The 15631-nt window shown below is 49.2% G+C and overlaps 1 protein-coding gene across 2 annotated transcripts in view; it reads left to right on the top strand.

Annotated features, from left to right (window-relative positions):
* Positions 1 to 15631, top strand: part of LOC137304366 (DENN domain-containing protein 1B-like) — a 47436-nt gene that overhangs the window by 25013 nt on the left and 6792 nt on the right. For both annotated transcript variants that reach the window (XM_067972931.1, XM_067972932.1), the window contains 11 exons: positions 565 to 675; positions 3358 to 3458; positions 4598 to 4643; positions 5528 to 5629; positions 6020 to 6145; positions 6526 to 6627; positions 7253 to 7343; positions 7481 to 7521; positions 9944 to 10015; positions 11759 to 11815; positions 14489 to 14623. In XM_067972931.1, coding sequence (XP_067829032.1) covers positions 565 to 675; positions 3358 to 3458; positions 4598 to 4643; positions 5528 to 5629; positions 6020 to 6145; positions 6526 to 6627; positions 7253 to 7343; positions 7481 to 7521; positions 9944 to 10015; positions 11759 to 11815; positions 14489 to 14623 — 984 coding nt within the window. The remainder of the gene's footprint in view (positions 1 to 564; positions 676 to 3357; positions 3459 to 4597; positions 4644 to 5527; positions 5630 to 6019; positions 6146 to 6525; positions 6628 to 7252; positions 7344 to 7480; positions 7522 to 9943; positions 10016 to 11758; positions 11816 to 14488; positions 14624 to 15631) is intronic.

A 15631-nucleotide genomic window follows, 5' to 3' on the forward strand; every position in this document is an offset into this window, starting at 1 on the left:
ATTCGGAGCTGGGTGACTACAATATATTTATGCCTTAATCAGGAATTGAAATAAAAATGGACATGTGGCTGGGGATCAAACCTTAGGCCAAGTCTCCAGTAATCCTTCTATCCTCAAGCCTCCCCCGTACAGGACAAGTTATTACAGTTTAGTCTCAGTTTCCGCTCCTGTTAGAGCCACTATCCTGTTTTCCTAGTTTCTTTGCAGCTTTCCAGAGTCACTAAAATTTCCCCCCAGCTAGTAGCACTGAATTCTCCATGGAGAGAGAACAGACACATAGGAATCCTATCCATGAATGGGGAGGGGGCTTTGGTCCATTGAGATTCTGTACAATGGGAGTGAATGGAGAGGGGGCTTTGGTCCATTGAGATTCTATACAGTAGCAATGACTGGGGAGGGATTTGCTCTGTTGAAGTGAATGGGGGCGGGTGGTTGTTTAGTGCTATGTTGGGTCTGGTTTCTATTTATGTGGATTCAGTTTTACTGTTAAAATATCACAGTAATTTTATGTTAGATGTGTGCTCCACGTTGCCCAGTTCTGTATAAACATTTGTTGTATTACAGAGGAACCTAACAGAGTATGTGGTTGCTGTTGATGTGAACAACATGTTGCATCTGTACGCCAGTATGCTGCATGAGAGACGCATTATCATCACCTGCAGCAAGCTCAGCACGGTGAGTGTCACCCACAGGCTGGAGTTATCCCTCTAAGTGCATGTGTAGGGCACCCTCCTGTAACAGTATATCTTCAGGAATCAGCTGTAACAGTATATCTGCAGAGTTCAGCTGTAACATGGGAACGTAAGAACAGGAGTAGGCCATTTAGCCCCTCGAGCCTGTTCTGCCATTCAGTGACATCATTGCTGATCTGTGGCCTAACTCTATAATCCCGCCTTAGCTCCCTAGTCCTTAATACCTTTGGTTAACAAAAATCTCACATTTAAAATTAACATTTGAACTAACATCAACTGCCATTTGCAGAAGAGAGTTCCAAACTTCTACCATCCTTTATGTGTAGAAGCATTTCCTAACTTAACTCCTGAAAGTCTTGGCTCTAATTTTTAGGCTATGTCCCCTAGTCCTAACCAGCGGAAATAGTTTCTCCCTATCTACCCTATCAGTTCCCCTTTATAGCTTGAAAACTTCAATCAAATTCTAAATTCTAGGGAATACAACTCTAGTTTGTGTAATCTCGCCTCATAATTTAACCCTTGGAGTCCAGGTATCATTCTAGTAAATCTACGCTGCACTCCCTCCAAGGCCAATATATCCTTCCTAAGGTGTGGTGCCCAGAACTGAATAGAATCATTGAAAGGTTACAGCATAGAAGGAGGCCATTCGGCTCATCGAGTCTGTGCTGGCTCTATGCAAGAGCAATCCAGCTAGTCCCACTCCCCCACCCTATCCCCGTAGCCCTGCAAATTTTTTCTTTCCAAGTACTTATCCAGTTCCCTTTTGAAGGCCATGACTGAATCTGCCTCCACCACCCCTTTGGCTGTGCATTCCCGATCCTAAGCACTCGCTGTGTAAAAAAGTTTTTCGTCATCCTTTGGCCAATCACTTTAAAACTACAATGCTCCAGGTGTGGTCTAACCGGGGCTTTGTATAGCTGTAGCATAACTTTTACCCCCTTGTATTCTAGATATAAAGGTCAGCATTCCATTAGCCTTTTTGATTATTTTCTGTATTTGTCCACGACATTTTAATGATCAATATACATGGACCCCTAAGTGTCTTTGGACCTCCACTGTTTCGATCTTTTCACCATTTAGAAAGTGCTCTGATCTATCCTTTTTAGGTCCAAAGTGGATGACCTCACACTTGCCCACACTGAAATCCATTTGCCATAGTTTTGTCCATTCACTTAATCTATTAATATCTCTCTGTAATTTTATGCTTCCATCTATACTGCTTATAATGCTGCCTATCTTTGTGTCGTCGGCAAACTTGGATTTGTAGCTCTCTATCCCGTCATTCAAGTCGTTAATAAATACAGTGAATAGTTGAGGCCACAACACAGATCCCTGTGGGACACCACTAGTCACATCCTGCCAATTTGAGTACCTGCCCATTATCCCTACTCTCTGTCGCCTGCCATTCAACCAATTTCCTAACCAGGTCAATAATTTGCCCTCAATTCCATGAGCTTCAACTTTAGCTAACAGTTGGGACTTTATCGGTAACGTATATCTGCAGGGCTCAGCTGTAACTATATCTGCAGGGCTCAGCTGTAACTATATCTGCAGGAATCAGCTGTAACAGTATATCTGCAGGAATCAGCTGTAACAGTATATCTGCAGGAATCAGTTGTAACAGTATATCTGCAGGAATCAGCTGTAACAGTATATCTGCAGGAATCAGCTGTAACAGTATATCTGCAGGAATCAGCTGTAACAGTATATCTGCAGGAATCAGCTGTAACAGTACATCTGCAGGAATCAGTTGTAACAGTATATCTGCAGGAATCAGCTGTAACAGTACATCTGCAGGAATCAGTTGTAACAGTATATCTGCAGGAATCAGCTGTAACAGTATATCTGCAGGAATCAGCTGTAACAGTATATCTGCAGGAATCAGCTGTAACAGTATATCTGCAGGAATCAGCTGTAACAGTACATCTGCAGGAATCAGTTGTAACAGTATATCTGCAGGAATCAGCTGTAACAGTACATCTGCAGGAATCAGCTGTAACAGTATATCTGCAGGAATCAGCTGTAACAGTATATCTGCAGGGCTCAACTGGAAAGTGCATTGCCAGGTCTTGAACTGAGTTGAACAATCCAGGAAAGTCCCAGGTTTGATCCTTGGTCCGTGCAGAGTTAGCTGATTTCAGCCAGTGCCGCAGTGTAGGCTGCAAGTGGGCCTCTGCGCCTCTGTCCTAGAGAGGAAACAATCTGGCAGGCCTCCTGCTCCTCATCCCAGTCAGGGATCCTGCTGGAAGGTACACGTGTCGGGGGGTTGGGAGGGACAGGATGGCTCTCGGCTGTTTGTCCTGTGGGTAAGCCCCCTGTGGGATCACACCTATCCACAGGACACGAGGGGGAACACTGGGGAGGGGGCAGATTTCTTTATCACTCTCCCTTCCTTCCAGTCAGAAAGCACATGGTACCCAATCAGCACTTTGCTGCAGTAATGTGGCAATACCCCCCTACTCTCTGGCACTATGTTTTGGGGTTCCCACATGCTGTGCTGCCATCCTCCCTTAATCTCTGAGCCCCCATTGTCCTCATCCTCCCACATTTGAGGGGAAATGACCCTCAATCTGCCAATCAGCTGCCCCAGGTAGTAGTCAGGGGGTTGGGGTAATACTCTGTGTAATTTATTTATTGGTACGTTAATATTTTTCCTGTTCCATAGTTGACTGCTTGTGTACACGGCTCATCTGCGATGCTCTATCCCATGTACTGGCAGCACATCTACATCCCCGTGCTCCCTCCACATCTCCTTGACTACTGCTGGTAAGAAATCCTTTTCTTTCATTTTCTTTTCTGTCCATCCTTTCTGCTGGTTGGAGCGGTAAGGCTGATAAACAGCAGGCATTACATTAACAATAGTGTCTGCCCGACCTCATCAACCACTCCTAGGTCAAGTATACCATGGTCACACACACACAGCCAAGCTTCTCCATAATGTGCCTCAGTCAGAACCACGGAGAGCCCCATAGAGAGTGTGGCATTTCCGTTACCTACATCAACCAACCTCATGGTCGCTGCCTGACTGAGATTACATATTAGGGGCCAGACAATGGGCAATTTTGTACTGCTTGTCCGCACTGCTTACAGGCTGGATTAAGATAGTCAGAATTCACTCTATGTGGGACTTTAACAGCCATGAGAGGGCTGCTTTCAGGTTGTTGATTGTTTTTTGAATTGGCAGCTTTTATGAAGCTGTTTTTTCAACTTTTGTGAGTTTTCTAGTAAAAGAACAGTGTGCGAACCAACTACACACCTAGTCTCTCCACCTCTAACCAAGGGAGCAGGTGAAATAATAGACTGGGTCAGAGACTGACCAACACTGGCCTTTAACTCTGAACTTCACTAATCCCACATGAATCTAAGGATGGATAAATGATTTAGAGCTGGAGCTGAGTTCTGCCAGAATTAGCTACGGGTGTCTTTGGGCGGCTAATATCTCTTTCCCAGGGGAAGGGCTACTTAACCTGAAGAACCAGGCAATATCTGCCATCCGACTTGTTCCATTCATAACGTCATACCAAGGAGTTAAAACTTTCTAGTGAGTCAACGGTAAAGTGATAAAACAAGATCATTGTTAAATTCAAAACCCAGCCTCTACATTAAGAGGATATTGATCTTTTTATATGTAAGGAATCTTACAACACCAGGTTATAGTCCAACTGTTTTTGGATCTTTTTATACAACATCCAATATCCCTACTGAAGAGAAGACATTTTAATTATGTGTGTCTGGGCTCAAATCCTGGGGATGAAGCAATGACATTGTAAGCTGCTGTCATATCCAGTCGCCCAGTGGAGAGATGAGGCTCTCACTCCCTCTATCTGGGCTGGAGTTGAGCCCAGGTGCCAGAGGTGAAAGGTCAGCATGTTAATCGTTTATCTTTTTGTCTCTTGTATTTGCAGTGCTCCAATGCCTTACCTCATAGGGATCCACTCCAGCCTAATGGAGGTGAGTGTGTTTCAGCTGTCACTATGTCTCACTATTTTGCAGTGCCGACAAACTTCTTTCTTCAAACAGTATTTTTTTCCAGCCAAGCTTTGCATTCTGACCATTGTCAAGAAACAAACTTTGACCTTTGGTGTCTCTGTTTGTAACCCTCCCGATCTACCCGATGTGCTCCTTGTCCTTTTACTTGGTTTGCTTTCTCCCAATGTCGCAACTGGTGTTTAAGATAGTAAACGGGATAGAAAAGGTAAATGCAGAACACTGCTCAGGATAAACTGGGATAGGAGGACAAGATTGTGGGTTCAAGCCCCACTTCAGGAGTTAAGCACACAATCCAGTGGTTCAGGTGGACATTAAAGAACCCATGGTACTTCACAGTAGAGCGGGGAGTTCTCCCAGTGTCCTGGCCAACATTCCTCCCATAACCAACACCATCAAAAACATATCTCACTGAGGTTTGTGGAACCTTTCTGTGCACAAGATGGCTGCCACGTATAGCTACGTAATAAAAGTTATTGAACTTCATAAAGTAAGTCACTGGGTGAAGCACTTTGAGATGTTCTGAGGTGGTAAGACACTGTACTTGCCCCAAAGGGATGACCAGTGTTTTGTTGTCATCAATCAGTTTCTCAGTAGAGGGTCTCATTGATCTGAGGAGCAAGGGAGTGATAGAGTGGGCATTCTCACACGTCTAGGATGAGGTATCAGAACTGATCCTGGAGAAGCCAATGACAGTTTAGGGTCTTTTTTTCCATTGTGCCTACAGAGTGCACCCTTGAATGAGTTCACCCTGAGAGAGATCCCTGTGTTTTCCAAAGATAAATAGAGAGTTTTTGTGTTGATAGTTTGTATCCCTCAGGATGTCCTTTCTTCCTTCTCCTTTGCAGAGGGTGAGGAGCAGAGCTCTGGAGGATGTGGTTATATTAAACGTTGACTCAAACACACTGGAGTCGCCCTTCAATGACCTGGAAAAGTTGCCAACAGATGTGGTGAGTTCACAGCACAGACGGTGCGGGGAGCAGAGCGGGAGGCGGTGTGGTACACAGTGCGGGGAGTGGTTCAGGGAGCAGAGCGGGAGGTGGTGTGGTACACAGTGCGGGGAGTGGTTCAGGGAGCAGAGCGGGAGGTGGTGTGGTACACAGTGCGGGGAGTGGTTCAGGGAGCAGAGCGGGAGGTGGTGTGGTACACAGTGCGGGGAGTTCAGGGAGCAGAGCAGGAGGTGGTGTGGTACACTGTGCGGGGAGTGGTATACGGTGTGAAATTACTTCAGATGGGACAGAATTGGCTGGAGGGGGTGTAATTTTGAGGTAGTAAAGTCTGCTCCACTGTGGTCTCTGTCCTTTCATCACCTGTTTGGCATCTCCTTCCCTTTATTGCAGGTGTCCATTCTGAAGATGAAGTTGAAGAAACAGTCAGCAGCGACCGGTGACGGGGTGGCACGTGCCTTTCTCAGGACGCAGGCAGCAATCTTTGGAAGCTACCAGGACGCCCTTATATTTAACACTGTGAGTGTCCAGGGTCAGTCAGGGTCACTTCCACCAGCTCCACCTGCCCCTGTCTCTAACCAGACACTCGGAGGCCCACCATTCAATAGTGAGGGTTCTCTTCCACTCACTGCCTATTGGAAGCACCCAAACTTTCCCTTACCACACCAGGCAGAACTTTAACTCATTAAGCCATCAAGGGAACTAAATTTAAAATTTAATATTGTGTGAAAACTAAAGAGAAAAGAATTACATTTCTACAGCTTTGAGTATCTGGGGAGGCTCCACTCTCACACTCCAGGCAAGGTATTGGAGGACCTTGGAGCACCTCCAGGAACCCAGGGAGAAAACTGGGAGGAAAAGAGAAACTGTTAATGGATTTTTTTTCCCTGTGTGTTTAGGACGAACCCATCACATTTTGTGAGGCAATGTTTTTGAACCACAGATCGAGTACGATGAAGAATTTCCTGCAACATGCGGTGCACCTTCAGCTGTTCAAACAGGTGAGACACGGCAACAGGTACAAACAGAGCCACTCAGAGCCGTTCTGTGACAGGTATGACTCCACCCATTTGAGGGTTTTCCCTTTGACCCCATTAACCTTAGTTTTGCTCAGGCTCCTTGGTGCCGTACCTGGCTGAATACTACCTCGATGTGGAGGGCAGATATTCTCAACCCTCCTCTTTCATTGTTTCAAATCAAAGAACCGTAGAAGTTTACAGCACAGAAAACGGCCACTCGGCCCATCATGGCTGTTCCACCTCTTTGCTAGAGCAATCCAAAACTAATCCCAATACCCTGCTTTCTCCCCATAGCCTTCCTCTGCTTCAAATATTTAGCCAATTTTCCCTTAAAAGATACAATGGTCTCTGCCTCAGCCACTCCCTGTGGCAAAACATTCCAAGCTCCAAACACTCTCTGTATAAAGAAATTTCTCCAAACCTCTCCACTCACCCTCTTAGTGACAATTTTAAATCAATGACCCCTTGTCACTGACCTCTAATCCAGAGGAAATAATCTTTCCCTACTCACCCCATCAGAACCTCCATTTTAAATCTCCTCTTGGCCTACTCTGCTCCATTGGAAATAGTTCGAGTTTGTTTGATTCTTTTTTCTGTTTGGATTCAGTTTATAGACAATCGTCTGGAAAAGCTTAACGAGGGGAAAGGATTGACGGATCTATTCGAGGAGGAAGTTAATCTGGGCGGCTATTCTTCAGGTGAGGATTGAGAATCTTGAGTGTGCTCTCACTGCCTCTCACATGAACCAGTGCAGACATCAAGCACCTTCGTCCTGCAGTGCTTCCCTTCACATCGATAAGCATTAACTTGATGTTGTGTCTCTCTCCCTCCCCAGGCTGCTCCAAGTCCTACCAGCTGTGGATGCAAAACTTTAAGGTAAATAGAAACGGCCATTTCTTTTTATTGATAAACCCAGACGAAGGGCCCAAGCCCACAGTTCAGGACATTGCCAGGGTTGGAGAGGAGACGAGGTTGATCGAGACGTCGTGATCCGATAACGCCAAGCTTGGATTTTAAAACCCTGTAGGTTGTAGGAGGAAGAGAAAACTGGGAGGGGTTCCACAGGTGGGAGGTTCCAGGAAAGAGTGAGTTAGAGTAAAGCGGTTAGCATTTATTTCAACACAGTGAGGATGCAGAGAAAAGGAAAAATGTGTAGGGTAGGGAGGAGAAAGAGGGGGTAGGGAGGAGGGAGAGAGTGCGCAGTGTAGGGAGGAAGGATAGAGCACGCAGTGTTGGGAGGAGAGAGCGCTCAGTATAGGGAGGAGGGAGAGAGTGCAGTGTAGGGAGGAGAGAGCGCGCAGTGAGGGGAGGAGAGAGCGCGTGCAATGTGGGGAGGAGAGAGCACGCAGTGTAGGGAGGAGAGAGAGCACGCAGTGTGGGGAGGAGAGAGCACGCAGTGTAGGGAGGAGAGAGAGCGCGCAGTGTGGGGAGGAGAGAGAGCGCGCAGTGTAGGGAGGAGAGAGAGCACGCAGTGTGGGGAGGAGAGAGAGCGCGCAGTGTGGGGAGGAGAGAGAGCGCGCAGTGTGAAGAGAGAGCGCGCAGTGAAGGGAGGAGAGAGAGCACGCAGTGTGGGGAGGAGAGAGCGCGCAGTGAAGGGAGGAGAGAGAGCGCGCAGTGTGGGGAGGAGAGAGCACGCAGTGTAGGGAGGAGAGAGAGCGCGCAGTGTGGGGAGGAGAGAGAGCGCGCAGTGTGGGGAGGAGAGAGCACGCAGTGTAGGGAGGAGAGAGAGCACGCAGTGTAGGGAGGTAGATTAGAGGCTAGAGTTGAGAAAGGGGTAGAAATGAAACCGTGTGACACAAAACATCAATGTGATGCAACCCAATTAATGTCATGTTGACACATTTCTCAACTTGCTTATTCTAACGATTAATTCCCTGGTTTAGCGCAGCAAAATGAAGGTGGGTTTAGCCCAGGGGGTGAGGGAGTGTTTAGCCCAGGGGGTGACGGTGGGTTCAGCGCAGGGGGTGACGGAGGGTTCAGCGCAGGGGGTGAGAGAAGGTTTAGCCCAGGGGCTGAGGGAGGGTTTAGCGCAGGGGGTGAGAGAGGGCTTAGCCCAAGGGGTGAGGGTGGGTTTAGTCCAGGGGGTGAGAGAGGGTTTAGTCCAGGGGGTGAGAGAGGGTTTAGCCCAGGGGGTGAGAGAGGGTTTAGTCCAGGGGGTGAGAGAGGGTTTAGCGCAGGGGGTGAGAGAGGGCTTAGCTCAAGGGGTGAGGGTGGGTTTAGCCGAGGGTTTGAGAGAGGGTTTAATCCAGGGGGTGAGAGAGGGTTTAGCGCAGGGGGCGAGAAAGGGTTTAGCCCAGGGGGTGAGAGAGGGTTTAGTGCAGGGGGTGAGGGTGAGTTTAGCGCAGGGGGTGAGAGAGGGTTTAGCGCAGGGGGTGACAGAGGGGGTGAGGGTGGGTTTAGCCGAGGGGGTGAGAGAAGGTTAGCCCAGGGGGTGAGGGTGGGTTTAGCCGAGGGGGTGAGGGTGGGTTTAGCCCAGGGGGTGAGGGTGGGTTTAGCCGAGGGGGTGAGGGTGGGTTTAGCCCAGGGGGTGAGGGTGGGTTTAGCCCAGGGGGTGAGGGTGGGTTTAGCCGAGGGGATGAGAGAGGGTTTAGCCGAGGGGATGAGAGAGGGTTTAGCCCAGGGGATGAGAGAGGGTTTATCCCAGGGGATGAGAGAAGGTTTAGCCCAGGGGATGAGAGAGGGTTTAGCCCAGGGTATGAGAGAGGGTTTAGCCGAGGGGATGAGAGAGGGTTTAGCCGAGGGGATGAGAGAGGGTTTAGCCCAGGGGATGAGAGAAGGTTTAGCCCAGGGGATGAGAGAGGGTTTAGCCCAGGGGATGAGAGAGGGTTTATCCCAGGGGGTGAGAGAGGGTTTAGCCCAGGGGATGAGAGAAGGTTTAGCCGAGGGGATGAGAGAGGGTTTAGCCCAGGGTATGAGAGAGGGTTTAGCCGAGGGGATGAGAGAGGGTTTAGCCGAGGGGATGAGAGAGGGTTTAGCCCAGGGGATGAGAGAAGGTTTAGCCCAGGGGATGAGAGAGGGTTTAGCCCAGGGGATGAGAGAGGGTTTAGCCCAGGGGATGAGAGAGGGTTTAGCCCAGGGGATGAGAGAGGGTTTAGCCCAGGGGATGAGAGAGGGTTTATCCCAGGGGATGAGGGTTTAGCCCAGGGGGTGAGGGTGAGGTACTTAAGGCTGCTCCTAGAACTGAAGCCTGGAGGAGAGGTTAAAGGTGAAGTAACCAAATTAATAGGTTTGAAGTTTAATTTGGGGGCCTGATGGTGAGGGGAGGATCTGATGTTTCGATGATTGCCTCTGTTTACAGAAGGGTGGTGGAGCCCTGATTCACACAATGAGATCCAAAGCCAATCCAGCCATGAAGAACATATATAAATACGTAAGTACAGAAGAACTGATCGGCGCTTCCTCCACCCTGTGGGGTCAGTGTTACCTCTTTGAGGGCTGGCGTCAATGAGCTGCGCAGGCAGGCTGACAACCAAGTGCGTTTTCATCAGGCAGCTGTCGATATCTGGAACCACTACAATCAGTGGGACTGAAACAGCTCACTTGCCCTTTATGCAGCTCTCATTTAAGGAGTTACCTACATCTCATTAGGGCTCGCACTTCCTGTTCACAATCTTTACTTCCTGTTGACACCATTTTTGGTTATGCTTCTGTGTCAATATTTAATATAAATTGCTGTGTGAACATTTCCTAATCTGAGTGGATGGAGCCCATGATTGAGATAGTCGTGCAGGGACTTGTGCTCACTGTCTAATCAAAGCCACCTGCTAACCTTGACCTTGCCTTATTTAGCAGCAGAGAAAGAAAAATTGAAAGATTTTCAGCTAGGGCAGGAATCAAGGCAGTGGAGGGGTCAATGGTGATGGTTTGGAGATGTGGGAAGGTTGAGTGGTGATAGGTTGGAGATGGGGGAGGGGTCACCGATGTGGAGATGGGGGAGGGGTCAGTGTTGATGGTTTGGAGATGGGGAGGGGTCAGTGGTGACGGGTTGGAGATGGGGGAGGGGTCAGTGGTGATGGGTTGGAGATGGGGAGTGGTCAGTGGTGACGGGTTGGAGATGGGGAGGGGTCAGTGGTGACGGGTTGGAGATGGGGAGGGGTCAGTGGTGACGGGTTGGAGATGGGGAGTGGTCAGTGCTGACGGGTTGGAGATAGGGAGTGGTCAGTGTTGATGGTTTGGAGATGGGGAGGGGTCAGTGGTGACGGGTTGGAGATGGGGAGTGGTCAGTGGCGACGGGTTGGAGATGGGGAGTGGTCAGTGGTGACGGTTTGGAGATGGGGAGTGGTCAGTGGTGACGGGTTGGAGATGGGGAGTGGTCAGTGGCGACGGGTTGGAGATGGGGAGTGGTCAGTGGTGACGGTTTGGAGATGGGGAGTGGTCAGTGGCGACGGGTTGGAGATGGGGAGTGGTCAGTGGCGACGGGTTGGAGATGGGGAGGGGTCAGTGGCGACGGGTTGGAGATGGGGAGTGGTCAGTGTTGATGGTTTGGAGATGGGGAGGGGTCAGTGGTGACGGGTTGGAGATGGGGAGTGGTCAGTGGCGACGGGTTGGAGATGGGGAGTGGTCAGTGGTGACGGTTTGGAGATGGGGAGTGGTCAGTGGCGACGGGTTGGAGATGGGGAGTGGTCAGTGGCGACGGGTTGGAGATGGGGAGGGGTCAGTGGCGACGGGTTGGAGATGGGGAGTGGTCAGTGGTGGCGGGTTGGAGATGGGGAGTGGTCAGTGGTGGCGGGTTGGAGATGGGGAGTGGTCAGTGGTGGCGGGTTGGAGATGGGGAGTGGTCAGTGGTGGCGGGTTGGAGATGGGGAGTGGTCAATGGTGGCGGGTTGGAGATGGGGAGTGGTCAATGGTGGCGGGTTGGAGATGGGGAGTGGTCAGTGGTGACGGGTTGGAGATGGGGAGTGGTCAGTGGTGGCGGGTTGGAGATGGGGAGCGGTCAATGGTGACGGGTTGGAGATGGGGAGTGGTCAATGGTGACGGGTTGGAGATGGGGAGCGGTCAGTGGTGATGGGTTGGAGATGGGGAGTGGTCAGTGGTGACGGGTTGGAGATGGGGAGTGGTCAGTGGTGACGGGTTGGAGATGCAGGAATACTCACCAGGTTTGATTATCTTTCAGGCCAAAGGTCAAGCTAAGCTGGGCCTGAAGGGGATGAAAAATCGGCTGAAGCACAAGGTATTGTGTTGTTGACTTCCTTAATTATTCACCTTTCTCTCCACTGAATTTGTTCACAGGACAGATATGGACGAGGGAGGCCATTCGACCTATCCATCAAAAAAGACCCTAACCTCCCCCCATCACAGCATTCAACAAGTTCGTAAATGATTCCAGGGTTCTCTTCCAACTTACCCAGAGTCCATTCCATGAGCTGAACACTCTATGAAGAACTTCCTGAAATCGGTCCTAAATTTTGCTGCATTGACTCTGTGTCCCTTAGTCCTAAACTCACATTTTACTTGGAATTAGTTTTCCAGATTTACCTTTCCATACCCTTTATGATCTTACTTAGCTCTCTCTTAAGATCCCTTCTCAGTTGACTCTTTATAAGGCTGAAATGCCCAAGTTTGCTCAGTCTTTTAAATCCTGGAATAGGGATGTCACGGTGCTGATTGAATTATTTGCTTTAAGAAGTATTGCAATATTTCAAAACATAATATTGTGGAAACCAAAGGCTTTGATACTCTAATTATACTGATTTTATTTAAATTGCTGCCTCTGCTGCATCCCCCCATCCCCATGCCCACCAAGTCAAACCTCCCCCTTTCCCTCCTGCATCTGTGTCTCTCTCTAGCTTCTCCCCCATTTCCCCACATTCCCTCTCCAAGCTCATCTTGTCCATGAAACCCACCACCTGCTCCTTTGATCTTCCTTATTACTAAACTGCTGACCACCCACCTTCCCAATCTGGCTTCCTGGCCCCCACACTGGCTGACATTGTAAATAGTTCCCTCTCCTCAGGCACTCCCCCTCCCTTTGAAAACTACTCTCATCACCTCCCTCCTCAGAAAACCCACCCTAGAACACTCTGTCCTTGCAAACTCCAACCTGCCTTTTCCTCTCCTAAGTCGTTGAACGTGTTGTCACCTCCCAAATTCGTGCCCATCTTTCCTGCGACTCCGTATTTGAATCAGCTGCCACAGCTCTGAAGGGACCCTAATCAAAGTCACAAATGACATTCTCTGTGACTGTGATCACGGTGCACTATCCCTCCTCATCCTTCTCGACCTCCCTGCAGGTCAACCACACCATTCTCCTCCAACATCTCTCCTCCGTTGTCCAGCTCTGTGTTGTCACACTGCTTGTCCAACATCCAGTCCTGGATGAGCTGCAATTTCCTCCACTTAAACTTTGGAAAGATTGAAACTATTGTCTTCGGTCCCCGCCACAAACTCTGTACCCTTGCTACTGATTCCATCCCCTTCACTGGCCACTGTCTCAGGTTGAACGAGACTGTTCACAACCTCGGCCTCCTATTTGAATCCAAGCATTAGGATCCAACCCCATATCCTCTCCATCACAAAAACTTCCACCTCTGTAATATTGCCCGCCTCCGTCCCTACCTCGGCCATCTGCTGCTGAAAACCTCATTCATGCTTTTGTTACCACCAGACTCTAGTCTCCTGGCCAGCCTCCCATCCTCCATAAACTTCAACTCATCCAAAACTCTGTTGCCCGTATTCTAACTCACACCCAGTCCCACTCATCCATCACCCCTCTGCTCGCTGACCTACATTGGCTCCTGGAACAGCAATGCCTCCAATTTAAAATGCTCATCCTTGTTTTCAAATCTCTCCATGGCCTCGCCCCTCCCTAACTCTGAAACCTCCTCCAGTCCTACAACCCTCCGAGATCTGTACCTTCCAATTATTGCCTCTTGTGCATCCCCCACTCCCTTTGCCTGACCACCAGTGGTTGTGCGTGTGTAGAAATTGCACCCTCTGGTCCAGAGTTTCCGCTGGACGGTGCTGGCTTTTTCAGCGCAATCCAGCCAATTCAGTGCAAAACATGGTGGAATGTCGAATTATGCTGGGCATAACTTGCGGCCAGCGTAATTCGAGTTCCCACGATGTTTTGCGCGGGCAAAAAAAAATCACGCTGAAACTAGCCCCGCCCACAAAACTGGCCACGCCCCCTCGCTCGAAACAGCGAGGACGGTGAGTTTCTGCCGATTGTGTCACCTGGCGTTTAAAATTACGCTGAAGAGCAAAGACACCAGTGGGCACTGTTGAAACATTTTTAAACAGTAAAAAATATAAATTTACTAAGCAACTGACTCGTGTACACCAATAAAAGTAGGAAATGCTTCTGTATAGTTTTTTGAGTCGTTTTCAGTGAGTTTAAATCATGTTGCTCAGAGGCAGAGGACTGGCCACCTTTATTAAAAATGCTCATTTTTAGTGATAAACCCATTTTCAGCTGTATTAATAAAACTGCACCCGGTTACCACTCTTAAATACATCAAGGAATATTTTTGATTGCAAAAAAATGAAGAAATGATTACGCTATTTTAATCTGCCGAATTGCGCTGATGCATGGCAGATTTTACGTTTGTGATTATGTTAACTTGGCGTAACTCAGCGTAAAATGCGCCAGCGCAAATTTTGGCCGCAAGTGGAATCTCCAGGCCTCTGTATTTAGAAGACAAGTGTGAATGTGTGACTGATAGCCGGATTGCTGTGTTTTATACCCAGGCCTGGCCGACGCATTGCCACAGAAACCAACATGTCCGTAAAGGAAATGTGACCGTGTAAACACGGAGAGCCCTGGCTTGACCTTTCACCCTCCAGCTGTGAGGCAGGATAGCTGCTCAGAGCAAGTGATGAATGCTGCTGTTTTATTTATTTCCAGGACCTGGGTGAGGAGCGAGGGGTTCACCGCGGTGGCTCACTGCGGTGTGAACCAGCCGGGGGGCCCGCGTATCAGAGACGCATGCAGACAGAGTGTTTACAGAACCGCCTGCCAATCACCCAGCACTTTGGTCAGGTAAGGAGCATCGGTGACAAGATACAAAAAAAATACAGGTAGGCACCCCATCAGATCGGGCACAATGCCAACTGCATCTTCTCCGACCACTCTCCCCAACACACTGACTGGGGTTCGGTTCTACAGGTGGCCAAGTGGCCACTCTTCATCCTTCATCCAGGGGGCATCTCAGCTGAGCTTGACCCTGACGTGCATTTTTCAGGAAGGATCAGGGGGCGACAGTTGAATGCGGCCGACCCTGGCTGATTTCTTCTTCTCTCCCTCTCCTGCTCCTGGAGGACAGTCGATTGTGGCCCTCCCCACTTTCCCGGTCACTGGGCAGTGGGTTTCCCAACCGAGCCTTAAAGAGACTCGGGAACTGGAGCCGTGCAACTGCAGCCCTGAAAACAGAGTCAAAGATCGAATGAGGGAGGAGAACTAACTGCTCCAATGTTCTCCTGGCCAGCCTCCCTCCTTCCATCCTCCATAAACTTCAGCTCATCCAAAACTCTGCTGCCTGTATCCTAACTCACACCAAGTCCCGTTCACCCACCACCCCTGTGCTCGCTGACTGACATTGGCTCACGGTCTAGCAAAGCCTCGATTTTAAAATTCTCATCCTTGTTTTCAAATCCCTCCATGGCCTCGCCCCTCCCTATCTCTGTAACCTCCTACAACCCTCCGAGATCTCTGCGTTCCTCCAATTCTTGCCTCTTGCGCATTCTCGATTTTAATCACCCCGTCATTGGCGGCCGTGCCTTCAGCTGCCTCGGCCCTAAGCTCTGGAATTCCCATCCTAAATCTCTCCGCCTCTCTACCTCTCTCTCCTCCTTAAAACATACCTCTGACCATTTTGGTCACCTGTCCTAATATCTCCTTATGTGGCTTGGTGTAAATTTTATTTGATAATCGCTCCTGTGAAGCGCCTTGGTGAGTTTTACTATGTTAAAGTTCCTATATAAATGCCAGTTGTTATTGTTGAGAAAAAACACGGGAGCAGACAGCTGGGGATCAAGGATCTCCTGCCAA

Source organism: Heptranchias perlo, chromosome 37 (assembly GCF_035084215.1).
Source record: "Heptranchias perlo isolate sHepPer1 chromosome 37, sHepPer1.hap1, whole genome shotgun sequence".
Lineage (NCBI taxonomy): Eukaryota > Metazoa > Chordata > Chondrichthyes > Hexanchiformes > Hexanchidae > Heptranchias > Heptranchias perlo.